The sequence below is a fragment of the Lonchura striata genome, chromosome 1A, assembly GCF_050655825.1.
Source record: "Lonchura striata isolate lonStrDom1 chromosome 1A, ASM5065582v1, whole genome shotgun sequence".
Taxonomy (NCBI): Eukaryota; Metazoa; Chordata; class Aves; order Passeriformes; family Estrildidae; genus Lonchura; species Lonchura striata.
In genome coordinates, this window is record NC_140741.1 from 75,483,353 (window position 1) to 75,496,577 (window position 13,225).

The window sequence follows — 13,225 nt, forward strand, 5'->3', positions numbered from 1 at the left end:
GGTTCCACCCCACACCTGGAGCGGGATTGGGGGAAGCTCCAAGGAAGCTCCAGCCAGGGATGTGGGACAGAAGGGACAGGAGGGACAGGAGGGACAGGAGGGACTATTTTTAACCACGGTTGGTGGGCAGACAAATCCTAATCGGCAGCAGCAGCACCGCCTCATCAGCAGGGCCAGGATGTCAGAGCAAAGCCGTGACTGCCCCACGTCACGGGGCCAGCGGGATTAACGCCGGCAGCCAGCCAGGGCTGGCTTCAGAGGGCAGGGCAGGGTGTGCCAGGGTGGGCAAGCAGCACTTCTGGATGGCTGGGGGATGGTTTTGTGCCAGGGTGGGCAAGCAGCAGCTCTGGATGGCTGGGGGATGCTTTTGTGCCAGGGTGGGCAAAGAGCAGCTCTGGATGACTAGGGGATTTTGTGCCAGGGTGGGCAAAGAGCAGCTCTGGATTGCTGGGGGATGGTTTTGTGCCAGGGTGGGCAAGAAGCACTTATGGATGACTGGGGGATGGTTTTGTGCCAGGGTGGGCAAGCAGCAGCTCTGGATGGCTGGGGGATGCTTTTGGCCCTCCTGGTGCTGGCATCGCAGCTGTGGTTGGTGCCCCAAAATGCCAACGTTTGATTTGTTGGCATTTGTGGTCACACCCAGCAGAGAGCCAACAAAAGCGTTGGTTTTCCCAGCTTTTATTATAGAGATGGGGTATCTAACTGAGAGGTGTTCAAAGAGATTTTATTCTGTTAGCAGTTCTGATGAATGGTGAGGCACAAGGGATGTAAAACGCAACGCTATTCCATCAGAAGCTGACTTAATTTTTGGTTGCAATACTTTGTAAATGTTTTTCAGCCTATGAGCTTTTGCCACACAATGCTCAAATTACTTCTAATACTGATCACTTAGCATTACCCCATCTTGATAAAAACTAAAAAAACCAACAACAGGGAATGGGGGTGGGCACGGGATGCAGTCAGGAACCCCCTCTCTACAGGGCACATGCAGGGGAGTGAGTGTCCTTGGAATCATGGAATCATGAAGGTGGGAAAACACCTCCCAGACCGAGTCCCACCATCCCCCAGCACTGCCAAGGCCACCACTGCCCCACGTCCCCAAGTGCCACATCCACAGGGCTTTGGAATCCCTCCAGGGATGGGGACTCCAGCCCTAACTTGGGTAGCTGTGCCAGGGCTGGACAAACCTTTCCATGAAGGAATTCCCTAAAATCCCCCCTGAGGCTGCCCTGGCCCAGCCTGAGGCCGTTCCCTCTCCTCCTGTCCCCGTTCCCTGGAGCACAGCCCGACCCCACATCCCCAAGTGCCACATCCACACGGATTTGAAATCCCCCCAGGGATGGGGACTCCAGCCCTGCCCTGTTCCAATGCCTGACAAGAGAGGAATTTCAGTGCCTTTCAATGAGGAATTTTTTCCCTAAACCTCCCTGATGTAATTTGAGGCCCTTTCCTCTGGTCCTGTCGTTGTTCCCTGGGAGAAGAGACCAGGACCTGACACAGATTAAGCTCCTTTTAACTGAGGCTTATGCCAAGGTATTTCACTCAGAGCCCAACAGCTCCATTGCTGATAATTATTCATTGATACACAACAATTTCTCCTCTAGGAAACACCTCTCTCCGCTCCTGGAGCTGCTCAGCAAACCCAGGAATTCACTCTTCTGCTCTCCTGGCTGGCTGCTGTCACTGGCTTCTCTTCTACCCTCTCATCTGAAACACACCTGCAAAAAGGATTTTCCTCACCTTTCCTTCAGATTGGGATTAAATCCTACCTGTTTCAGGGTAAACCTTCATAAAAAAATTCTGTTCCCACCAGGGAGGCCCTACAAAAAGCTGCACTCTTTCCTTCCTGTCCTCCTGGATGCAAACATGCTGATCTGCACTTTGCCATGCCGCTAGCAACTCATTTGGCTCCATCTTCCCTAAAAAGGAGATCCAACAGGAAAAACATAAAAAACTCCTTTTTAAAAAGCGACATTTGCAGCCCCTAAGCCTCCCCCAGATTAAATTTATAAATATGTTTCTCATGTGAAAAAGCCATCCGTGCTGCACCTCCCTGTCCCGAGGAATCCCAAACCTGTGCCGGGTTTTCCCATCTGTGTTCCTGCCCTCTGGGAGACACACCCAGCACAGGGAGCAGGATCCCAGTCCTGCCTTTCCCTCCTGGATGTGTTTTCATCTGCAAACAGCCGGGTGGGACCGGCAGGGACACAGCTCCAGGCCCGGAGCTGCCAGAGCAGCGTTCCCATTTCCCATCTGCACGGCCCAGCCTGGGGACAGCTTCCCACCTGCTGACTTTGTGTGGGAAGCTGGCCCAGAACCGAAGCTTTTCCACCATTTAAACCTCTTCCCACACAGAAATCACCACCTGGAGCAGCAGTTCTGTGTGGTGCTGTCACCCCAAACTCCGCTGAGGCTCCTTTATCCTGCGCGTGTTGGAGTCCTGGGTGCTGAGAATTTTAAAGTTTCTGTGCTGAAGGGCACAGAGCCACAGGAAAATACTATATTTGACCTGGGGCCGTGGAGAAAGCTTCCAAAATTGATTGGTAGCACTGAAATTATGGGCGTGTAGTTTGATTAGAAGTGTGTGATATTACATGGTGGAAAACTTAAGAATGTAACGTTTTAGAATATAACAATATATATGGGGTGAGATAGAAGTTTTAGGGCAGTGGCTAGTTGTTCTTCACCTTCATCTTCGTAAGTTTAAGTAGTATTTTGTAATTAGACTAAAAGGTCTGCATTGCAGACTTTGAGTGATCGGTTATTAAGTTAAAAGTGAAAATAATTTAGGTGTAATTTTTTAATTGGATAGCTTAGCCTTAAAAGACCTTTTGTAGCTTGTTAGTAGAATGCTGCAGAACTCACCACTTGTATTATAAATAAGAAATAATAAACACCTAAATCTGAACACAAAATATCGTCTCGAGAGCTTGAGAGATGCAGCCTTGAGAGGAGAAGAAAAAAGAAGCCAAAACCCAAGAGAGCTGATGCCTCCTTCCGGGGCTTGTGAAAGCAGGGAGCTCTCTAATCCCTGCCCACGTCAGACCCTAATGCTCCTCACAGATCCTGGCTCAGCCCAGCCCTGAACACGGCCCCCTCTGCTTGTATGGAGAGCAGGGATTGGATTTTTGGGATGGAGAAGGGCAGGACCCCTCTCAGTGTCCCCCTTTGTGCTCCCAGGAGCATCTCCAGCAGCACGGGGAGGAGATCCAGCATGAGAATCTGCTCTGGGGACAGGAAAAGAGCAGCCAAGGGGGACAAGAAGGATCCATTGGATTTCTGGCTGGGCCAAGCTCCGGTCTGTGAAATCCATTCCCTGGTTATGGCTTGATCCCACATCCTGCACAGCTTCTTCCTTCCCAGCTCTTCCCACGGTGCCTCATTCCATGCCCTGCTTTGAGTCCCAGCTGGAGCTGGAGCGCTCCACTCCTCTCAGCTTCCACAAGAAGCCTGGATTCGTGCTGCCCCAGGCTGATGAACCCTGCCTGGGCAGGAGCTGCTCTGCCCCTCCCGGGCACGGCCCTGCCAGGAGCCTCATCAATATTTCAGGATGCAGCCGGGAAGCCCTGGCAGCTCTCAGGGCCCCACGGATCAATGGCAAACAAAAGGCTGCGGGAGGAGGATGCTCCAGCGCCGCTCACCAAGCTCCTCTCCCTCCAAAAGCAGCTCCAGGGCACAGAGTTCTCCTTAGCAGAGCAGTTCCCAGCATTTTCAGGGACTGCTGCTGCCACACTGCCCTCCACTCGCTCTCCATACTCCTCTGTTCAATAGCAACCACTTAGGAACAAAACCATCTGAGCCTCCAAGCGTGGGGTCACCAGTTCCTGCATCCCCACTCGCAGCAGATGCTCCTGAGGAGCAGGAAAACCATAATGCACTTAGCTGGGTTGACACTGCACGGGAGCAGGAGATCTTGTTTCCTTCAGCTGGGAATGGAACAGATCACAAGATTATCCACAGCCCTTTCGCAGTGCAGCCACGTTCCTGCAAGATATCCAGCCCTAGATTCCAACATTTCCATGAAAATTCAGAGGTCTCCTCTTTTTAGCCATCTTGTATTGTTATTATTATACAGATAATTCCAGAGGAGATGGGAAAAATGTCACAGTGAGAGAGAAACAACAACAACAACAAAAAAAAATAGAATAAAAGAAAGTAATTATACTTAATGGCTAAAATCAGGAATGAAACACCTTGCCTGACCTCCAGACATTTTCACAGAAATCATGGAATGGTTTGGGCTGGAAGTGAGTTAATGATCATCTCGTTCCTGCCATGGGGACACCTTCCACTATCCCAGGTTTTTCCAAACCTGGCCAACCTGGCCTTGGACACTGCCAGGGATGGGGAGGTGTCAAACTATCTCCTTTACCTTATCAGTAAGATGCAGATAAAATTTCTATCCTATCCTTCCAGACAGGTTTTTTTTTCCTCAGAAAAGTCCTGCAGAATGATCAGAGCATTCCCAGAAAGAAGCATTTATTGGGAATATCAGCAAATTAAGACCTTGCAAGCAACAGCGAGAAGGGGGAATTTGCTGGTTAGGACCATTCTGGCTCTGGCAGTTATTTTTTTCCAAATCACTCCCACCTCCTCTGGACAGAAGGGCACAGAGTGGATTTTTCCTGCTGCATCCATCAAATGGTGTCCAGGAGGATGCTCCCAGTCCCAGCCCGGCTACGGAGATAAATCCTGCCGGCAGTGAAATCCATCTGCTCTCCCTCCCCAGACAGAGACAGCAGCAATGGATACCAACATCTCCTCCATCCCTGAGGGAGATATATTAGCTGGTTACGTAAGGAACCAACAGCACGGAGCTTCCAAGGACTCCAAAGCCCTTCCCCTTAATACCACCGGAGATTAGAGCAAATCGAAGGAGAGTGGAAACCAAGTGAGGGGCTGTGGGCGAGGCTGTGCTCACAGGAAAATGCTGCAGTCTCTCCTCTTAATGCACTCTAAATCCCATCTGATTTCCAACTCGGCTGCTAGGAAAAAAAAAAAAAAAAGGAGAAAAAAAAAGGAAAAAGAAAAAAGCCCAGCCTGTATTGAAATGATGCCAGTGCTGGGAGAGTGAGGTGGAGTGAGTCAGGGTGGGTGTGGAGAAGGGGAGTTTGAGGTTTTAGGGGAAGCATCCAGAGGAATCCAGACTGTGAAAGCATTTTGGAAGCAGAGCAAAAGGAGCCAGGGGTGCAGATCTGCTTTTCCAAATCTGATTAGTTGCTGGTTTTGAGCATCTAGGGTCAGATCCTGCCTCCGATAAACACACAGCACTTATCGCCCTCACACCAGGCTGCCGGCACAACAAACACAATCCTGCTCGTCCCTCGGTGCCAGATGCATCCCCAGCTCCGGGGACAGGCATTTCCCTTCATTTCTGCTCCCTCTTCAGGCTGGCTGACTCCACAGCAAGGGAATCAAAGCAGCTCCGAGGCAAATCCCTCCTCTGCTGCAAACTAAACCTCGGTGTTCACGCTGGGTGAGGATGCTGATGGAAGGCAGCTCTCAGCTGAGCAGGTTTCTGCTTTCCTGCAAAGTGACAGTCCTGTCACCCAGCCACACGTGCTTGGCCTCTCTTTGACAATTCCTGTCCAAACAGCCCCACCCTCGAGGTTTCTTTACAGCTTCACTCTTTGCGCCCTTTTCCAGCTGGTTTTGACACACCTCCTTCTACCTAACCCAAACAACCAGTGGGTTTCTTGGGTAATTGCATAATAACCAGTCTGAGCTCGGAAATTATCCCAGAGTCAGGCTGGAAAAGACCTTTGGGATCACTGAATCCAACCTGTGACCCAACACCAAGGTGTTCAGTGCCACTTCCAGGTGTTCCTTAAACACCTCCAGGGGCAGGCTGAAGCACAGGGCAACGGGAGGTAGTGGGTGAACCCCAACGAGGCACCTTTTCATATTCCATTCATCTCTTGAACTGGATTTTACAGATTTACAGTTTTAATTCTAGTTTGAAGAGCTGCAAAAGTCACCAGACTTGATAGAAGGCAGGTGAGAAACGAACAGGTGAGAAATGCTACAGAGAATCCCTGGAATCAAGAGACTGACTGTGGTGAGAAGATGGAAAATGAAGCAGGACAAAAATGACCTGGGGCTGACTCAGGAACAGCCACCAAGCACAGAAAAAAAGCCTTGAGAAGGGCAGGAAATTAGTAATAAAATGTTGGTTTAAGAGTTCTGGAGATGAGTTTATTATGGCACCGACTAATTGTGTTAATTGATCAAGGCTGGCCCTTCCTGTGCTGGGCACAGACACACATCACAGAGCAGTTTTCCCAAAAAAACCCTAAGGTTTTGTCAGAGGAGAGAAAGATCAGAGCCACCAGCACCACGGGAGCAAACAAGGAGTTAATGCTCCCATTCCACCCTGAGATTAAAACCCACAACTGGTCAGTGACCCCTTGAGCGAGGGAGGAGTATTTTACCACCCAAACCGTGCCATTTCAACTAAAAGAGAGGAAAAGGGTGTTTTTAAGAGCCTAAATAAAAAAAGCCAAAAGGAAACCTTTGCAGAGGCCTTACCATTGGCATCCTGGACTCCGGTGAGCGCCCCGACCGCCGCTGCAGTTTCCCCAGACAGGACAATCTGTCCCCCTCCTTGGAGGGTGGCCTCGGCCAGCGTGGCTACGGCGTGGGCAGCGGCTTCACTGCGGGCGTGCAGAGGGGACAGAAGGGTTAGGAACACCAGGGAAACCAAAAAATCTCCATTTTAACCAGCAAACACACGCCAGGAGAGCAGCCCAGAGCAGGGGGATTTGTATCTGGCCTGGATGAAGTGATGCGCAGCAGGAAATCAACACTGAAGGAGGAATGGATGGGAAGAAGCTGCTTCTGGTGGATTGTGCTTAGAGCAGCCCTGTGTTCTCCCTTTCAACAGGGACTTGGATAAAAATTTGGGACAATCCAAGCAGTTATTCCACGTGGCTCCTTCCTGCTTCTGCATTCAGGTATCAGACTTTTGGCACTGGCACATCCTGGGGCTCTGCAGATTTCAGAGCTCTCCCTTCACCCCTGGTTCTGCCCCTTCACCTCGCCCTGCTGCCATGACCAGCATCACCAGCTCTGCCTTCAGCTCCTCCCCAGCCCAGTGGCTTAATAATTATTTTAAATGAGCATTATTCATTATTTTCCAGCAGAGTGCTGTTAAATTTCTTCACACAAATGAGGCCAGGCCCAAAAGCCCTACAAAGGTGTTCAAGGAGTTCCAGAACAGGGAAGTTCCAGAATCCAACAAGTTGGATTTGGGGAGATAGGGCTTTTTCCTGTAACTCCAGTGTCCTGGAAATATAATTTATTTTTAAAAGGGAATTTTACAGGGAAACTATTTAGTAAAACAAGTCGATTTGACCAGACTCATGTAGCAGATAAGAAATATCTGAAGGACCCAAGTCTGCATCATAAACAGCAGAAACAGTTCTAGGTGTGTTTGGGATTCAATCCCAACAGAGATTTGGGAGCAAATTGGGGTCAAAGGGATTCCTTCAGCAATTTCTGGATGGAGCAAGGTCTTGGAGCTTTATTCCAGCTACCAGCAGGGTGGTCTGGTGCTGTGTCCCATCCCTTGGCTGCTCATCCAACAGCCTCTAACCAGGATCCTGGTTTGGATGAGGGAAATTCTTGTCCACACCTCAGCAGTGAGGAACCTCCTTCACTGCTGCACTGGGATTTCCTATCCCTCAGGGAGTGCCACAGCCATTGCCAGGTTGTAGGAACAGCAGGATGAGTTTAAGCAGCTCAGTAGAACTGAGCAAAGATATTTTGTCCTGCCGGATGGACCTGTGGAGCTACACCTCACATCTTGCTAACCTGAGTGCAGCCAAAAACCCTAATAACCACTGCAGCTCCTTCAGCTTCTACTACAGAAAGATTGGAAGGAAAAAAACCCCAAAACCAGTGACGTGAGGAGGAAATCCTGATTCTGAACAGAGCAGGAATCAGGAGCCATCCTGCACACACCACCCGCCGTAGGAATCCGCTGAGGAAAAGACTTCCCACCTGCACAGGGTGAAGTCTGCCCCAGCAGAAGGAAACCCAGGCAGGAGAAAATTCAGGTTGTGGCAGCTGTGCCCTCTCCAGGTACCTGTTGAGTGCCATGGTGACGGTGGCTCCCTGCTGCATCTCCTGCGACGCCGCCACCGCCGCCTCGGCTAAGGAGGCCACCGCCTGCGTGGCCTCCGAGGCCTGCGTCGTCTGGATGGTCATCTCCCCACCCTGTAGCGTCGCCCAGTTCTGCTCCACCTGCCAGGGGAACACAGGGAGGGGCTTTAGGATCAGCATCACCCCCCTCCAGGGCTGGCTGCTTCCCAAAAAGACAATTGGATGGGTTTTCGCAGAGTCCTGCGGGTGTCCGGTCCCTCAGAGCGGGGAAAAAGGGGAGGGAGGTTGGGATGCAGCTGAGGATGTGGCTGGGCACTGCAGCCCTCCATCAGCCATGAGGCTCACAGTGCATAAAGATCCAGAAAAGGCCTCAAAACCTCAGAATTCACAGAATTCACACAATGCCTGGGTTGGGAGAAAGCTCCGGGAGCATCGAGCCCAGCCAGCCCCTGGCACCCAGTGCCACATCCAGGCTTTTCAAACACATCCAGGCCTGGTGACTCCACCACCTCCCCGGGCAGCCATCCCAGAGCTTCAGCACCTTTCTGGAAAAGCTTTTTCCTGCTCTCCCACCTGGATTTCCCTGGGCACAGCTTGAGGCTGTGTGCTCTGGTTGTGTCAGGGCTGCCTGGAGCCAGAGCCCCACCCCAGCTGGGCACAGGCACCTTCCAGGAGCTGTGGGAGCGATGGGGCCAGCCCTGAGTCTCCTTTTCTCCAGGCTGAGCACCCCCAGCTCCCTCAGCCCCTCACAGGGTTCGTGCTCCCAGCCCTTCCAAATCCCTCTTGTCCTGCCAAATCCTCAACAAAACAGGGCAGTGTAGTTTTTGTTGTACCTGAATCGCTGCCTGCCAGACCGGGGTGTTCATTAATTAGCTGTGTTTAATGGCCATCAATTAAAACACAAGTCCCACCTCACCATGAGGAAGAACTTCATTCCATGGAGAGTGGCAGAGCTGTGGAACAGCTGCCCAGGGAAGATGTGCAGTCTGTCTGGAGACATCCCAAAGCCACCTGGATGTGTCCTGGTGTCACCTGCTCTGGGTGGCCCTGCCTTGGACTGGATTACTCCCAAGGGTCCCTCCCAGCCCCAGCTATTCTGGAATTCTGTGTTCCTGCAGTGCTGGAGCCCCAGCACAGATCATATCCCTTGGGGAAATGAGCTCTGTTTGCCCCCCTGTTTCTATTTGCACATTTTGGGGATTGGTCCATGTTCCCATCTAGGATTTACCTGGACAGCAGCTGTGACTGTGGATGGGATTGAGCCATATTGCTTAATAAAAGATGATGGTGGCTGCAAATGTTTATTTATCCCAGGTATTTAAAATTCCAGACATTCCCACAGATAATTTTTGTATTACCTAAAGTTCACCCCGTTGCTCATTTTTCCCCATATTTTCATGTGGAGCTTCACAGCTGGTGAGATAATGATGATATGGCCACAAAGTCCACCAGGATGAGAATTAAAAACATACTTTGGACCAAAAAAGCAGAGGATCTACTGACAAATCCTACTGGCTGCTTTGCAAGGTGGAGATCTCCTCCACCTCCCATCCCCAGAAACATTTTTTAGGAATTTCTTAGACACAAATAAAAATGGTGTTAGGGGGTGATGAAAAAAACACCTCAATTTTTTGGGATAGAGATGGTTAAAAAATCCACAAAAGCAGAGGTGATTTGAGGCTCAAGGTGAAATTTTGCACGAGGAAATCTTGCTGCCTTTGGGCAAAGGTTAATTCCAACACAGGATGGGGAGGGAGGGAAATTCTGGGTGGGAAGGGAGATCCCAGTGATGACAAAGGTGCTCGAGGAGTTCCAGAAGAGGGATGGGGTAAGGAAAGAAGGAAAAAAAGCTGAGATTGTCTCCAGAAAAGTTGAGCTGCTGAGATTCCACAGCTGAGAGGGTGTAAAAAGACTTTAAACCCACCCAGATCCAGGGCAGGGACACCTTCCACACCCAGGTGAGCTCCACCCAGGCTTGTTGGTGCCTTGGAAGGATTTCCTGCAGCTCTCAGGAGATAAAAGTGGTTTGTGACAAGCCCAAAGCAGCTGCAGAAGGCTTCAAGGTCAGCCCAGGGCTGAGACGGGAACTGGGGCTGTGGCCAGCAAAGCTGTTCTGTGCTGCCACCTCTCGCCGTGACACCCCAGCTGGACACAGGGACAGAGAGGGACAGAGAGGGACAGAGGGACGGAGAGGGACAGAGGGACAGAGAGGGACAGAGAGGGACAGAGAGGGACAGAGGGGGACAGAGGGGGACAGAGGGACAGAGAGGGACAGAGAGGGACAGAGGGACAGAGGGACAGAGAGGGACAGGGAGGGACAGAGGGACAGAGAGGGACAGAGAGGGACAGAGGGACAGAGGGACAGAGAGGGACAGAGAGGGACAGGGAGGGACAGAGGGGGACAGAGAGGGACAGAGGGACAGGGAGGGACAGGGAGGGACAGAGAGGGACAGGGAGGGACAGAGAGGGACAGAGAGGGACAGAGAGGGACAGAGGGACAGAGGGGGACAGAGGGGGACAGAGGGACAGGGAGGGACAGAGAGGGACAGAGAGGGACAGAGGGACAGAGGGGGACAGAGGGACAGGGAGGGACAGAGAGGGACAGAGAGGGACAGAGGGGGACAGAGGGGGACAGAGGGACAGGGAGGGACAGGGAGGGACAGAGAGGGACAGAGGGGGACAGAGAGGGACAGAGGGACAGGGAGGGACAGGGAGGGACAGAGAGGGACAGAGGGGGACAGAGGGACAGGGAGGGACAGGGAGGGACAGGGAGGGACAGAGAGGGACAGAGAGGGACAGAGAGGGACAGAGGGACAGGGAGGGACAGGGAGGGACAGAGAGGGACAGACCTAAGACTTCCACTATAACTGTGTAATTATATATACATATATATATATATATGTGTGTGTGTGTGTATACGTATATATATGTATATAATATAATTTATATTTATAATGCAATTTCTATTTTATATAGAGAAAGTACTGAATTGTTATTTCAGCTCAGGACTGTGCAAATACAATTTTATGTACATATCTATAAATAAAATATGATATATATAATATAAATTTGTATATATAAAACCATATATAATGTATCGTTTTATATATATTATTTATAATATAATTTATTTTAAAAATATATAATTGTGTTTCCAGAGTCTTGAGCCAAAATTATATATTCACAATAATATATATAATTGTATGTATAATTGTGTATTATACTATATGCAGTTATATAAAAATTAGATTACATATGATATATAATTATAGAAAAATAAAATATATAATTATATAAATAATTTTATACATAGTATATTATATGCATTATATATTTTTATAAATATTATTGTGTCTGCAGAGCCAAAATTATACATATAAACTATTTTAGATATATTATATTACATATATTGTGTATATAATTATATATAAAATATCATATATAAGTATATATATGTTGTATATTATATATATTATATTATATTATATTATATTATATTATATTATATTATATTATATTATATTATATTATATTATATTAATTATAATTGTGTTTGCAGAGTCCTGAGCTGAGATTACATATGTACACAGTGATATATATATCTTCCATGGTATCTATTACGTATATAATTATATATATTATTTTTATACATTATATATTAAATATATTATATATTATATATTATATACATAATAATAATATATATATAATGTATATAATAATATATATTCTATTATATAGTATTTTTAAAAATTTATATATATATAAAATATTGTTTACAGAATCCTGAGCTGAAATTACATATGTACACAATGATATATATATATACCATGTTATCTATTATGTACATAATTTTATATATTATTATATATAATATATATAATATTATATATATATAATATTAATTATTACATATATAATCATATATTATATATATTATATATTATTTTAATACTATAATATAATATAATATAATATAATATAATATAATATAATATAATATATATTATATATTATATATAATATACAATATATATTATATACGGTATTATAATATATATTGTATTATATTATATATATTATATTATTTTTACACATGATATAGAACACATTATATACATTATATAGTATTTTAAAAAATTTCATACGTATATAAAATAGCATTGGCAGAGCCCTGAGCCTCACCTCCCCGTCAGCCACCGCCGAGTAATTGACCTGTGCCACGGTGACCGTGGTGGGCAGCTCCGAGGCGTCGGCCAGCGTGGCCACCGTGGCTCCGGTGCCGACCTGTGGGGACGAGAGAGCGCGGCTGTCACGGCACCGGGGCCAGCGGGGCTCACTGGCTGCCTCACCACCGGGCTGTGCCGGGTGGGTCGCAGCAACTCCCAGATGAGCAGCACCAACGTTTAATCTCCCTCTGCTCATCCCCTCCTTTCCCCAAGGAATCCCCCTGGAGAGCCACCATGATCCAGTGAAGGTGTCCCTGCTCAGTGCAGGGTTGGAGGAGAAAAGTCTGCTCATCCCCTCCTTTCCCCAAGGAATCCCCCTGGAGAGACACCATGATCCAGTGAAGGTGTCCCTGCTCAGTGCAGGGTTGGAGGAGGAAAGTCTGCTCATCCCCTCCTTTCCCTCAGGAATCCCCCTGGAGAGACACCATGGTCCAGTGAAGGTGGCCCTGCTCAGTGCAGGGTTGGAGGAGAAAAGTCTGCTCATCCCCTCCTTCCCCCAAGGAATCCCCCTGGAGAGACACCATGATCCAGTGAAGGTGTCCCTGCTCAGTGCAGGGTTGGAGGAGGAAAGTCTGCTCATCCCCTCCTTTCCCCGAGGAATCCCCCTGGAGAGCCACCATGATCCAGTGAAGGTGTCCCTGCTCAGTGCAGGGTTGGATGAGAAGACTTTTAAAAGGGCCCTTGTAACCCAAACCATTCTGTGACCCCAAGCAGAAAACCACGGTGATTTGGGACAGCACCAAAATGCTGCCAGATTAAAATAATTAAAAGGAATTGACTGTGTGGGTGGTGCAGGGAGGTTGTGGATGTCCCATCCCTGGAGGTGTCCGAGGACAGTATGGACAGGGCTTGGAGCAGCCTGGGATGGTGGAAGGTGTCCCTGCCCGTGGCAA

At 48.4% G+C, this 13,225-nt stretch overlaps 1 protein-coding gene across 6 annotated transcripts in view; it reads right to left on the bottom strand.

Moving 5' to 3' along the window:
• NRF1 (nuclear respiratory factor 1) overlaps positions 1-13,225 on the bottom strand; it is a 65,261-nt gene that overhangs the window by 19,242 nt on the left and 32,794 nt on the right. For 5 of the 6 annotated variants that reach the window (XM_077783724.2, XM_085569384.1, XM_085569385.1 and 2 more), the window contains 3 exons: positions 12,289-12,390; positions 8,087-8,244; positions 6,529-6,653 (listed from right to left, as the gene is read on the bottom strand). In XM_077783724.2, the coding sequence (XP_077639850.1) occupies positions 6,529-6,653; positions 8,087-8,244; positions 12,289-12,390 (385 nt within the window). Of the gene's footprint in view, positions 1-1,769; positions 1,920-6,528; positions 6,654-8,086; positions 8,245-12,288; positions 12,391-13,225 lie in introns of all 6 variants that reach the window. The other variant, XM_085569387.1, reaches the window with a different exon arrangement.